The 15,149-nt window shown below is 41.4% G+C and overlaps 1 protein-coding gene across 1 annotated transcript in view; it reads left to right on the top strand.

The window, feature by feature from the left end:
• LOC122564206 (forkhead box protein N1-like) overlaps window positions 1-15,149 on the top strand; it is a 92,790-nt gene that overhangs the window by 31,581 nt on the left and 46,060 nt on the right. Inside the window, exon 2 of the mRNA XM_043718901.1 lies at window positions 12,821-12,979. Within this exon, the coding sequence (XP_043574836.1) occupies window positions 12,875-12,979 (105 nt within the window). The 5' untranslated portion in view covers window positions 12,821-12,874. The remainder of the gene's footprint in view (window positions 1-12,820; window positions 12,980-15,149) is intronic.

Here is a 15,149-nt window from a genome sequence, read left to right as displayed (position 1 = left end):
TTATATCTTTCCCCTCTCACCCTAAACCTATGCCCTCTAGTTCTGGACTCGCCGATCCCAGGGAAAAGACTTTGTCTATTTACCCTATCCATGCCCCTCATAATTTTGTAAACCTCTATAAGGTCAACCCTCAGCGTCCGACACTCCAGGGAAAACAGCCCCAGCCTGTTCAGCCTCTCTCTATAGCTCAAATCCTCCAATCTTGGCAACATCCTTGAATCCTTTCTGAACCCTTTCAAGTTTCACAACATCTTTCTGATAGGAAGGAGACCAGAATTGCACGCAATATTCCAACAGTGGCCTAACCAATGTCCTGTACAGCCGCAAAATGACCTCCCAACTCCTGTACTCAATACTCTGACCAAACACCTTCTTCACTATCCTATTTACCTGCAACTCCACTTTCCAGGAGCTATGAACCTGCACTCCAAGGTCTCTTTGTTCAGCAACACTCCCTAGGACCTTACCATTAAGTGTATAAGTCCTGCTAAGATTTAGAAGAATGAGGGGGATCTGATTGAAAAATACAGAATACTGAATGGCCTGGAGAGAGAAAATGTTGGAAGATGTTTCCATTGGTAGGAGAGACTAGGACCCGAGGGGACAGCTTTAGAGTAAAGGGAAGGCCTTTTCGAATGGAGATAAGGAGAAACTTCTTCAGCCAGAGAGTGGGGAATCTATGGAATTCATTGCCATAAAAGGCTGTGGGGTCCAGGTCATTGAGTATATTTAACACTGAGAGAGATAGGTTTTTGAGTATCAAGGGTGAGGGGGGAAAGTGGGACAATGGAGTTGAGAAACTTATCAGCCATGATTGAATTGTGGAGCAGACTTGATGGGCTGACTGGCCCAATTTTTGCTCCTGTGTCTTATGGTAACTAGTCATCAACGCTTCTGAATACACTGCTTCCACTCCCCATCACCATTCTGTGTACTAGAAATTACTGTTTTTATGTTAAATAAAAATATTTGTACATAACTGTGCTTGGAGCTATTCTAATGGAAGTGTTAATCTAAAGGATTGCTTTGCTGACATTAACTTCCATATAAAGGTAATTGGAGTCTATCTCTGCAGTTCCCATGTTTATCATGCATCAATGGGAAAATTACATAAATAACATCAGTGCTCAGTGGTTCTTTTGGCTATTGTAAATATATTGATTATAATATTTAATGATTTCCATCGAAGTGAAACAGGTTTTTCTTTGAATCCTGATCCCAAAAATTGTACAAACCTCAACATTGTCTGTATTTGCATATGAAACCCTGGAATACTTTTGGTCATCAGTTTCTCTAACTAATAGCAAAAATGATGAATTGAGGCCATCAATATGTTGGATGACTTGAGTGTCATCCTGAGAAATGGCATTTTAACAGGAGATTAATCATTGTGATTAATCTATTTTATACTTCAATGGATTATATTTTACAGATGTTTCCTGCCCAAGAATTGCTGATGGGACAGAAATCATTATTTTACAGAAATTTAAGGAAAGATTTTTGCTTTGTTAATAACCCAATAACATTTGGATTACTGAAAATGCAGCAACTTGTTTTGTAGGAAATTGTTCCAGCTATTTCACACAGTTAAATCCCACAACCACAGGAAATGCCTTTCCTGGTTCATCTGCGTTTTCATGAGGACAGAAAGTTGGTGAAAATCCTTGCCTTTTTCTCAGATCGCACTATTTAATTTAAATGAGTTGTTAATGAGTGCAAATTCACCAGTTAGTCTAGGTGAACCTTTCTGCATTTGGCAAGAAATTTCCAGAAATATTGATAACTAACTGGCATACTAGCTTCCAGTGATTAATTTCTTCCATTCCCAAGAATATTAATAGAAGTAGACAATAGCTGACAAAACCATCGAATTATTACAGTATAGGAGGCCATTCAGCCCATTGTGTCTGTGTCAGCTCTCCAAATGAGCAACTTACCAAATGCCATTCTCATGTTTTCTCCAACTAACCCTTTACATTATTCCTTTTCAAATAATCTTAAAATTCCCTTTTAAATACCTTGATTGAACTTAGCTCCATCACTGTTTCATGCAGTAAATTCCAGACCATAACCAGCCACTTCATGACAAAATTTATCCCCAGGTCACTTTTTTTGTTTCTTTTACTAATGACTTTTAATTTATGCCTTCGTATTCTCAAACCTTTCGCAACTGGGAAATTGTTCTCCCTCTTTAGTCTGCGCAGACCTGTGCTGATATCAGGCTGACTGGTCCATAATTCACTTTTTTTTCTGCCTCCCTTCTGAAATAGAGGGGTTATATTCCCTCAGATCTGTACGAACTGTTTCAGCATCTAAAAAATCTTGGAAAATTTTCACCAATTCATCCACTATTTCGAAGGCCACTTTGTTAAGTACTGTAGGATGTAGATTATCAGGCCCTGTGGATTTATCTGCCTTCAATCCCGTCAAATCCCTCAACACCATTTCTCTACTAATACTGATTTGCTCAGTTACCCCCTCTCACTAGACTAAAGTATGTATTCAGGCAGAAGTGGGTACTGCAGATGCTGGAGGTTAGAGTCAAGATCAGAGTGGTGCTGGAAAAGCACAACAGGTCAGGCAGCATCCAAGGAGCAGGAAAATCGTTGTTTTGGGCAAAAGCCCTTCATCAGGCTTGGTAAAGTATGTAGTTAGTTGGTCAACTATTTTTTGTTCCTCATTATAATTTCCCATTTCTGACGGTAAGAGAATTGCATTTGTCTTCACCAATTTTTCTCTCTTCACATACCTATAGAAACATTTACAGACAGTTTTTATGTCCTCTGCAAATTTATATTTTGTTTTATACTCTGTTTTCCTTTTTTACATCAATGCCTTTGTTCACTTTGACTGAATTTGAAACTGCTTCCACCTGTTGTTCTTTTTCTGGCCAATGTTTATGTTTCTCCCTTGGTTCTAATATATCTCTAGTTTCCCTTATAGGCTGTGGTTTGAGCACCATGGCAAGAAATTGTATAAATCTTGTATAATGAATAAATGAGGATGCATGACTGTAAATCTGATTTTTTTGTGTATATGTTTCATGCCAAATCATAATGAAGCAGTCCTGCAAATTGTGTTTTATTTCCTGATGGTGAAGGCAAGTTGGGAATGCATAGTTCTTTTTTAAAAAGTAATTATGTGAAGGGAGTTGGAAGAAATAGAAGTATTCGGGCGATTTCTGGACTGCAGAGGGCTTATTGTGTGACTTCTTTAAACTGAAAAATCAAAAGTTAAAATGTGCTGTGGTTCACCTACCTGTTTACAAAAAGTTAAACGACTTTACAGAGAGAAGGCATCAAAACATTTCAGGAAGTTGGGGGTGGGTCTTATTACTTTAAATGCTGGACAAACCGATTTGGAAAAGGTTCTGTGCTGAAGGTGATCTAGCGTAGACAAGCAGGAGGCTGGAAGAACACAGCAAGCCAGACAGCATCAGGAGGTGGAGAAGTCAACGTTTTGGGTGTAACCCTACTTCAGGACGGGGGGTGGGTGCAGGGGGAACTGCAGATAAATAGGGTGGCAGGGGGGGATAGGTGAAGACAAGCAGAGGGTACGGCCTGGTTGGTTAATGGGAGGAATGAATTCGGTTGGTGGCTGGAAGGAAGAGTTGGTCGGAGGAATGGAAGGGAGGGGGAGGGGCTGGGAAGGAGGGTAAGTGATGGGAAGGAAGATGATTCAAAATTGGAGAACTCAATGTTGAGTTTGCTGGGCTAAAGTGGAAGATGAGGTGTTGGTTTTCCAATATGCGATCTGATTTGTTGTGGCAGTGTAGGAGCCAAGGATAGTCATGTCGGAAAGGGAGTGGGAAGGAGTATTAAAATGGATTGTGTAATGGACCAGGCCAGATCCTTCAAAACATTTTGAGAAGGTAGCCCAGATCCTAACTTTGCCAGTTGTTTTAAGCAAGTGTAAAGTGGATATTCCAGGAGAGATGCCGCTGGTCAGACTACTTAGCTTTAACCAAAATACGTCAAGTGATTGGACAAAAATTTGACAATTGGAATATAATGTTGGAAATGTGAAATTGTCCATTTTTGCAGGAAGAATAAAAGAGAATTGTATTATTTAAGTGGTCAAAGGTTGCAGACCCCTGTGATGCAAAGTGTTCTTTCACTACAAATAGAATTGGAGCAACACTGCATCTGTGAAAATAACTATTTGACCACACTGCTTTATTTGTCACTCTCTGGAACATTTTTAACTAACTAAAACTTCAGTTCTGAAGAGCAACTGGAAGAAGTTAAGACTATACTCCTTGAAAGTTGTGACCTAGTAGTGGTTTACCAGCTGCTGGCGGGTTTTGATTGAGAGAAACTATTCCCTCTGCTCAGAGACCATAGATTTAAAGCCATTGGCAAAGCATCAGTAAGGGATAGGAGGATAATTTCTTTCACTTAGTGCTTTTAGGATCTGGAAACTTTGAAAAAATGGTGGAAGTTGTTTTAATAATAAAACTTTGAAAGGCAATTGGTTATGTGCTTCAGGCTGAGGAATGGACAGGATAATGGACAAAAAGCTGAGATGTGGGACTGAATGGCAAACATTTTGCACAAAATTAATGGAAACATTCACCCTGTTAATCTTACACAATATTATTTTAAAGTCTACAAATCTAAACAAATAAGCTCAAGGTCAATTAATTTACAGCTGCTTTAAATGTTAACCTGACAGTGATGTCACTACCTGACCAGACTCCTGACTAATAGGCTAAGGCCTGAAGCTACCAACCCGACACATGTCAGTGTCCTTAGGCAGCACAAGTAATATTTCTCATTTGCTGTCAGTTGATTCTGTCCCAAGATTGAGTGTTGCAGCTGTTTTATTTCCCCTTTGGATTCTATGTGGCTGTGGTTTTGTGTCTCTGTGGAGGATGTTTTCTTTGTCTGTCCAAATGCCTTTAGATGCCATGTGTTGGTGTAACAGTGGAGACAGCTTCCATGAGCTGATGGATAGGTTGTTCTCAGTAATCATCTGGATTTTCACAGTACTTATTCGCAGTGATTATATCAGATTCTCCAGCAACACCATAACCTACAGTGCAAAGGCAGTCACTGTTTCTACAATACTTGTTAGTCACCTAACAGAACATTCAGAGCCTTCATCTAGGTAAAAACAATGACTGCAGATGCTGGAAACCAGATTCTGGGTTACTGGTGCTGGAAGAGCACAGCAGTTCAGGCAGCATCCAAGGAGCAGCAAAATCAACGTTTCGGGCAAAAGCCCGGCTTTTGCCCGAAACGTCGATTTCGCTGCTCCTTGGATGCTGCCTGAACTGCTGTGCTCTTCCAGCACCACTAATCCAGAATGAGTCTTCATCTATATTGTCAAAACAAGCATGTAAATACATAGGAAGTTGGGATGTGGGTCCAACTGATCCCTTAAGCATGATCCACCATTCAATATGATCATGACTGATTCTTGCCTCAACTCCTCTGTCTCCACTTTGATAAATTAATCCTGAGTTTTATTGACAGAATCAGAGTTAAAAATCCAGGAGGCTATGATAACCTTTCTAGAACATTAATTCATCCCCAGCTGGAAGATTGTGTCCAGTTTGGGACATTTCATGAAGGAAGCGCTAAATGGTTTTGGAGAGGGCATTGGAAGAGATTTACTAGATTAGTTTCTGTGATGAGGGATTACAGTTACATGGAAAGACTGGAGAAGTTAAGGTTTTTCTCCTTCATTGTATATTAAAAGATAAAATCACCATAGTCTTACCACACCATAGGGCTGCTCTCTCATTAGAGAGAGAATTAATGGCGGTTTAACCTGAAGGCCACCATTCCTCAGACAAGGTTGAGAAACAGAATCCTTCACAGTAACCTCAGCCAGTGTAGGAATTGAACCCATGCTGTTGGCATCACTCTAGAACAGAGACTATCTGTCCAGTCAACTGAACTAACCGACCATCGTTGTGGTAGAGAAAACTGAGAGGGGATTTGCAAGAGGCTGTGTTTAATGTCATGAAGGGTTTGATTTATTAAATGAAAGAACCTGTTTGACAACCCAGAAGAGTTAGTAATCAGAAGGCACAGATTGAAGGTGACTGACAGAGCAACCAGAAGTGATCTGAGGGATAGTTTCTTTAAGCAGTGAATGGTCAGGACTTACCTAACTCAGTGATGGGTGCAGCTTCCGTAGAAACCTTCAAAAGAGCCTTTAAATTACTGCTTAAAGGAAAGCCAATTGCAAGGATCTGGGAAAAAAGCAAGAAATTAGGACTAACTGGTTTATTTTTCGAGAGATTTGACTCACACTCATCAGACTGAATGGCCTCATTCTGTGTAGCACTATGTTATGAATTGAGCACAGTAATCTAATCTAGGGATCCAGCTAGTTAACTGCTTGGATTTTGGGGTCTTGATAATACTATCTGATTTCATTGAGGCTGCACAGCAACAGGCTTCCATTACTCTACCTGTGTCTGTAACAATGGAGAAGTGGCTAAGATCTTTCACACTGCTTGGTTAATCTTTTTGGCCAAAGCATCAACATAACTGACGTCAAGCAGGTAGCACATCCTAGGAGAATTAATTAAGGCTTAGGGTTTGAATTACAAGTTGGTCTCAAGTCAGAACATCAGAAATACTATACATTACAGCTGACAACGAGCTCCATCATAGAGACTTTTACTCGAATTTGGTGTTTGGTTAGAATGGCTGTAAACATTTTAAGAAGCGTGTGTCAGTTTGCACAATATCAGATATCATTGGACAGGAGTACATAAACCACAGCATTGTCCTCCCTTGGCAAATTACCAAATGGCTATTAGGCATTTCAAGTCATTCAATGCTGATCCAACAGATAGTGCTGTCATTTGACTAATACTTTTTAAAGCAGTGTCCTGTTTCATCTTTCACAACTCATCGAAACATTTCTCCCCTCCTCTCTGTGAGTAAGGGCATCGTTCTTCCAGAGCCCAGATTCTCTCTAGCACCTCACCCAAATGGCCAATCACTGTGTTTGATTAGTGGGAACAGGCTGATTGATGTGTAAACCATGGCTCAGTTGGGAGCAGGCACTCCCCTCTAACTCAGAAGATTGTAGGGTTAAGTTTGATGTTTAGGGACGTAAGCAGAACACTCTTGACTGACCGTTCCCATGAAGTAGGGAGATAAACTGCACTATTAGAGGTGTTTTTCTAGATGAGATATAAGCCTGAGACCCTGACTACTCTGTGAGGTGGATGTAAAAAGATGCCAAAACACTAGTTTCAATAAGAGCAAGGGAATCTTCCCAGAATCCTCTTCCTCAGTTAATCTCCAAAACAGATAACCTGGTAGTTTCCTGTCTGCAGACTGGTTCCTGTGTTTTCCACATTTCAACAGTAACTGCCCTTCAAAAACATCTCACTGAATCTGAAGAATTTAGGAATATGATGAGGTCGGGAAGGTGTTACAGAAGTGCCACACTTTCCTTCATAAAGGGCATTAAGTAAACTAATACTAATACCTTCGTCATTCAGTGCTCACTCACAGGCACTATTCAAGAAGAGTTTGTAGACAGTGGGCAGTGAGAATTCTAGTTAATTTAGTCCACACCCTCATCAGCATATGGTGGTGAGACTTGTTCTAACCAACCTTCATTAACCTAGCTTAGACTAGCATAGATGTTGGTGATCTTGCCATTTCATTTTTAATTTAAACAAAGAAATCGTGTTGCTATCCTGTCACTATCAGAGTTTTCCAAATTGTTCATACAATCCAGGAAGGTTCCAGTTCAATGATCAGTCTGTTGAGTTAGCTAACACCAACATAGGGAAGCTGTGAAGGAGATGGTGGGTCAGCTTTGAGGATTTCTGTTTTTAGGGACTATAAATTTATGGCCTCTAGTTCTTGACAATTAGCCACCGTACCCAATCCTGATGGCTTTCCAATGAACCAGAATAGACATTGGGTACAATGAGTTGACAAGCTAATTGAATATATATTTTTGTCTTGCCTTCATAAAAGAGAACACAAATAATGTACCAAAAACATTAGCAATGCAAGGTCTAGTCAGAGAGAGGAATTGAAGGAAATCAGTATTAGTTGGTAAATGGTGTTGGGGATATTGATGGGAGTGAAGGTCAATAAATCCCAGAGCCTGATAATCTCTATCCCAGAGTAGCTAAGGAATTGGCCCGAGAGATAATGGATACATTTGTGGTCATCCTCCAAGATTCTATGGACTCTGGCAGAGTTCCTAAGATTGGACAGAATTAGCCCCTCTATTTAAGAAGGGAGGCAGAGGAGAAACACAGGGCTTATAGACCAGTGAGTCTGATATCGGTAGAGCTGAAAATGTGTTGCTGGAAAAGCGCAGCAGGTCAGGCAGCATCCAGGGAACAGGAGAATCGACGTTTCGGGCATAAGCCTGAAGAAGAGTCCATAGAATCTTGGAGGATGACCACAAATGTATCCATTATTTCTCGAGCCAATTCCTTAGCTACTCTGGGATAGAGATTATCAGGCTCTGGGATTTATTGACCTTCACTCCCATCAATATCCCCAACACCATTTACCAACTAATACTGATTTCCTTCAATTCCTCTCTCTGACTAGACCTTGCATTGCTAATGTTTTTGGTAGAGTCCATTATAAAAGATATAACTGAGCACTTGGAAAACAGTGACAGGATTGGACAGAATCAATGTAGATTTACAAAATAAAAACCAAAAGAACTGTGCATGCTGGAAATCAGAAACAAAAACAGAAATTGCTGGAAAAACTCAGCAGGTCACTCAGCATCTGTGGACAGATCAGTTAACAGTTTGGGTCTAGTGACCCTTCCTCAGAACTGATAGTAGCTAGGAAAAGTTTTTTTTTAATGCAGAAGGTAAGGTGGGGAGGAGTTAAGGAGTCAAGTATAAGTGGAGAAAGAGCTTAAAGAGAGAGAACAACAGTTGGACAAAGGAGTGGATAACAGTCAGCTGAGGAGAATGATTGGCTGTTAATGGGGACTATTGGTGGCTAAGAAGGCCTGGTGTGTGGGGGTTGGGTGAGGTCATGGGAGAAGGTGTCTCAAGCCCTAAAATTGTTGAATTTGATATTCAGTCCATAAGACAATATGACCATAAGACATAGGAGCAGAAATTAAGCCATTCAGCTCATCAAGTGCTCTGCCATTCAATCATGGCTGATCGGTTTCTCTACCCCATTCTCCCACCCTTGATTCCTTGATTCTCAAGAACCTATCTCTCTCAGTCTTAAATATACTCAGTGACCTGGCCCCCAGAGCTTTCTGTGGCAATGAATTCCATAGATTCCCCACTCTCTAGCTGAAGAGGTTTCTCCTTATCTCCATTCTAAGAGGGTCTTCCCTTTACTCTGAGGCTGTGCCCTCAGGTCCTAGTCTCTCCTACCAATGGAAACATCTTCCCAACATCCACTCTGTCCAGGCCATTCAGTATTCTGTATGTTTCAATTCGATCTCCCCTCATCCTTTTAAACTCCATCAGGTACGGACCCAGAGACCTCAAACATTCCTGATATGTTAAGCTTTTCATTCCTGGGACCATTCTCGTGAACCTTATCTGAACACGCTCCAGGGCCAGTACATCCTTCCTGAGATATGGGGCCCAAAACCATGCACAATACTCCAAATGTGGTCTAACCAGAGCCTTATAGAGCCTCAGACGTACATCCCTGCTTTTATATTCAAGTCCTCTCAAAATGAATGCCATCATTGCATTTGCCTTCCTAACTACTGACTCACCCTGCAAGTTTACCTTGAGAGAATCCTCGACTAGAACTCCTAAGTCTCTTTGCACTTCAGATTTTTGAATTTTCTCCCCATTTAGAAAATAGTCCATGCCTCTATTCCTCCTGCCAAAGTGCATGACCTCACACTTTCCCATGTTCTATTCCATCTGCTACTTCTTTGCCGACTCTTCTAACTTGGCCAAATTCTTCTGCAGCCTCCCTGCTTCCTCACTGCCATCTGTGCCTCTATCTATCTCTGTATCATCTGCAAATCTAGCCGGAATGCCCTCAGTTCCTTCATCCAGATCATTAATGTATAAAGGGAAAAGTTGTGGTCCCAACACTGAGCCTTGTGGAACACCACTTGTCACCTGCTGCCATCCTGAGAAAGATCCTTTTATCTTCATTCTCTGCTTTCTACCAAACAGCCAAGCTTCTATCCATGCTAGCACCTTGCCTCTGACATCACGGGCCCTTATCTTTCTCAGTAGCCTTCTGTGCAACACCTCGTCAAAGACCTTCTGAAGTCTATGTAGATAACATCCATTGGTTCTCCTTGGTCTAATCTGTTCGTTACTTCCTCAAAGAATTCTAGAAGATTTATCAAGCATGACCTCCCCTTGATGAAACCATGCTGACTTTGCCCTATTTTACCATGCACTTCCAAGTATTCCAAAATCTCGTCCTTCACAATGGGTTCCAGGATCTTACCCATGACCGAGGTTAGGGAAATTGTTCTGTAAATTTCTGTCTTTTGCCTTACTCCCTTTTTAACTAGTGAAATTCCAGTCTTCTGGGACCCTTCCTGATTCTAGCGATTGCTGGAAGATCACCACTAATGCCTCCACTATTTCTTCAGCTATCTCCCTTAGAACTCTGGGATGGAAACCATCCGGTCCAGGTGATTTATCCATTATCAGGCTATTCAGTTTTTCTAGCACCTTCTCCTTGGTGATGGCCACTACACTCAGCTCTGGCCCCTCACTCTCTTGAATTTTGGGATATTACTTGTGTCTTCCATATGAAGACTGACACAAAGTAATTATTCAGTTCCTCAGCTATTTGCCTTTTTGCCCACTGCTATCTCTCCAGCGTCATTTTCCAGCAGCCCAATGTCCACTTTTGCCTCTCTTTTGCCTTTTATATGTCTAAAGAAACGCTTACAGTCTTCCTTTATATTACTGGCTAGCTTACACTCCTATTTAATCTTCTCCCTCCTTATTTCTTTTTCGGTTGCCCTCTGTTGGTCTTTGTAAGGTTCCCAATCCTCAGGTTTCCCATTGCTCTCTGCCACATTATATGTTTTCTCTTTTGCTTTTATGCTATCCCTGACTTCCCTAGTCAGCCATGGGTTGTCTCATCTTCCCTGTACTATGCTTCTTTTTCCTTGGGATGAATCTCTGCTGTGTCTCCTGAATTACTCCCAGAAACCCCTGCCATTGCTGTTCCACTGCCTTGCCTTCTCGGCCTCTATCCCAGTCAATTCTACCCAGTTCCTCTTTCATGCTTCTGTAGAGTCCAAAAGGATGCAGTGTTCCCAAGTGGAAAATGAGGTGCTGTTCTTCCAGCTTGCATTGAGCTTCTCTGGAGCACTGCAGCAAGCCTGAGGTAGCGATGTTGGCCAGGGTACAGGGTGTGCTGTTAAAGCACTTAACAAACCTACTGGAATTCTTGAAGCATATAATTCTTTTTAATCATTCACAGGATGTGGGTATCTCTGGCTGGACCAACATTTATTGCCCATCCCTATTTGCTCAGAGGGCAGTTGAGAGACAACCACATAGCTATGGGTCTGGAGTTATATGTAGGCCAGACTATGTAAGGCTGGCAATTTCCTTCCCTCACAGATGTTAGGTTTTCCTGGCAATCAAATTATGGTCATCCTTAGATTGTTCATTCCAGATTTTGTTGAATTAAAATTCCATTTGCTTCGATCATGGACACCGAACCCGGGTCCCCAGAATATTTCCTGGGTCTCTGGATTAACAACCCAGTGATAGTATCACTAGGCCACCACCTCCATAATAGAGTTAATAAAGGGGAGAGACGGTGGATGTGATTTATTTGACCACTTTCCAAAGGCTTTCAGCGAAGTCCCATATAAGAGATTAATGTGTAAAATTAAAGCACATGCGTTTGGGAGAGGTGTCCTAACAGGGATAGAGAACTAGATTGCAGACAGGAAACAAAAGGTATGAATAAATAGGTCTTTTTCCAAATAACAGGAAGTGCTAAGTGGAATTCTGCAGGGATTAGTGCTAGCACCCCAGCTATTCACAATAGAAATTATTTGAATGAGGGAATTAAATCTAAATTTGCAGATGACGCAAAGCTGGGTGGGTGAGTGACTGTAACAAGGATGCAGAGAAACTTCAGTGTGATTTGGACAAAATTGAGTGTGTGGGCAAATACATGACAGCTGGAGATAAATATGAAGTTATTCACTTTGAAAGCAAACACTGGAAGGCAGATTTATTTTCTGAATGGCTATAAATTGAGAGTGGGGAACAGCAATGAAAGCTGGGTATCCTGGTACATCAGTTGTTGAAGGTAAGCATTGCAGATGCAGCAGGCAGTAAAGAAAGCAAATTGTATGCTGGCCTTCAGAGCAGTTGGAGGGGCAGGGAAGTCTTGCAGCATTATAAAGGGCCTTGTTGAGAGCACACCTGGAACATTGTGTGCAGTTTTAGTGTCATTATCTGAGGAAGCAATTTTTTACTACGGAGAGAGTGCAGTGAATGTTTACCAGGCTGATTGCTGGGATGGCAGGACTCATATATGAGGATAGATTGGATCAGTTAGGATTGTATTCACTAGAGTGCAGGCTGGCTGATCCTTCTAGATTATCACTGAATTCAAATTTCACCATCTGTCCATAGTAGGGTTCAAGCCCAGAACATTAGCCTGGAGCTATTGGATTACCAGTCCAGTGACATTAATAACTACATTTCCACAGGTTCAAGTTTGAATAATGACTATCTGAACAAGATGACAGATAGTCCCTGGTGTTCGTGGAATGAGTTCAAGAAAGGAATAAATACATTTGAAAATGAAGGCAAAAGGGCAAAAGCTGACAAGAATCAATGCTGATACGATAAATAAAACTGACTTGTGTCTTTATTTAACTCTAGGTTTTCTGGTGAACCAGGCTGTTCTGAGAGCAGGTATAGTGGTATCGAGCAGACATGAACTACATTCCAGGATCATTAGACAACAACTCCTTCCTGAACCAGCAACAGAGTGACATTCAACACTCATCTGTGGACTTGCCACTGCACCTTCTACACACAGTGAGTTCTTGACTTAACACACTCGGATGTGAAACCCTCCTCTCCCTGGGTGATCAGCCATATCCCCAGAGACAGTCATATGCTTGTCTACTTGTGGCCATTTGACAGGAACTCCCAATGCTGGGATATTCCTGACCAATTACATTTCCCTATCCCCCGAACCCCTGAAATGAGACATTAAAGTTTTGCACAACTTCACTATCAGCGGTTCCAGTGATTCGGGTTTGTCATTTACACAATGCTGGGCATGTTCATGTGATGCTCGCACAGGTGTGATGACCCAATTTCTGTCTGACTCTATAAAAGTTACAGTTTACAATAAGTATCAAGGAGGGTTCAGTCGTAGTGTCCCTACCTCCTGGCCTCGGCTGTCTCAGTTCAAATCCTGCCTACTTCCGTGATGCATAATAGCAAATCTGAACAGAGAGATTAGAAAATATCTAACCTTCCTTCCCATGCCCTTATGACACTGTGGTAGCGGTAGTGTCCTTACCTCTGAGCCAGGCGGCCTGGGTTCAGGTCCCACCTGCTCCAGAGATCTGTAATAATATCTCAGGAAAATATCTACGATGTGTTGTTATGGACCAGGCCAGACCCCTCAAAACATTTCAAGAAGGTAGTCCAGACCCTAGCTTTGCTATTTGATTTAAGCAGGTGTACAGTGGATATTCCAAGAGAGAATCAATTGGTCAAACTACTTAGTTTCAAACAAAACAGAACTTATTTACAAGATTACTGAATGAACACAAAGAACAGAAAATGGAATACGGAATAACTTATCCTATCTGAAAACCCAACAGACTATCCCAACTTAATGATACTGTTCCAAAATACTTGCAACAATCCCCATAAACACCTCTTGGCACAAAAGGAAAACGCAAGCAAGATCATACAGGAGAGAAGTCAGAGAGAGAGAGAGTGCCAGGCTGGATTTGCTTCCAACAACCTTTCTTCACTGCTATTGCTAAAAAAAACCCAAACCAAAGAAAAAAAGTGAGCTGGAAGAATTCCCCTTTCATTATACAAGTGTTTTTTTTAACTTGAAAGCCTTCTGCCTGAGGCAATGTCTGTTATTTGCAAATAAATTGGCCCTACAATCCATCCAAACTCAGACTTTTCAGAACATGGGTCACTTACAAACTCTCTAAAACAAACCAAGGACAACCTAACCTTGTTTAAGGAACTGCTTCATCACACCTCCGCCCCCTTAAAAAAATGAACCATCAATATCCAAAGTTGGCTACATTTTAAAAGCCCTTACAAATTTGGTCAGTGCTCTAAAACACACAAATATATTACACTGACTATAAACATGTAAACACACACCACTACATTCCATTTTAGTCTGTTGTCCTCCCACCAGCGAAAGCCTCCATTTCTCATTCGTGTCTCAACAATGCATCAGCAATTACATTTTCTCATCCTGCCACATGCACAATTTTCAAATTGAATGGCTTAACAACAAGCTCCATCTAAACAGTCTGGAATTTTTATCATTAAATTTCTCTACAAACCTCAATGGGTGATGATTGGTGTATATGATAAACACTGAAATGTTGCAACACCAAGCTCAAAGTCGCCTTCTCAACCATTGAGTATTTCAGCTGATGAATGTTCAACTTCCTGGAGTAATGCCCGATAGGCCTTTTTATCTTCTCGTTGTCTTCCTGCAAGAACACTGCACCGACACCCACATCACTGGCATCGATAGATACCTTGAATAGTTTTGTGTAATTAGGCATGGCTAATACTGGGGCAGTGGGTAACACAGCTTTCAGGCTGGCAAATCCCTTCTGACAATCAGCTGTTCAACTTCTTGCTTTTCTTTAGCAATTCAGTGAGTGGAGTAGCCACACTGCTAACATTTGGTATGAATTTTCGATCAAATCCACTCAATCCCAGGAACTGTAGTACTGCTCTTTTTGTCGATGGTGTGAGAAACTCCCCAATTACCTTTTGTTTTTTACATCCTGTGGGATCATTAGTCTGTGTCCAATAACATGGTCCAGGAAGGTGACTTGGGCTTTGGCAAATCCACTTTTAGCCAGGTTTATCACCAAACCTTTGAGGAGAAAGTGAGGTCTGCAGATGCTGGAGATCAGAGCTGGAAATGTGTTGCTGGAAAAGCGCAGCAGGTCAGGCAGCATCCAGGGAACAGGAGAATCGACGT

Source organism: Chiloscyllium plagiosum, chromosome 28 (genome assembly GCF_004010195.1).
Source record: "Chiloscyllium plagiosum isolate BGI_BamShark_2017 chromosome 28, ASM401019v2, whole genome shotgun sequence".
In the NCBI taxonomy this organism is placed as follows: Eukaryota; Metazoa; Chordata; class Chondrichthyes; order Orectolobiformes; family Hemiscylliidae; genus Chiloscyllium; species Chiloscyllium plagiosum.
This window is presented reverse-complemented; position numbering and strand designations above follow the sequence as displayed.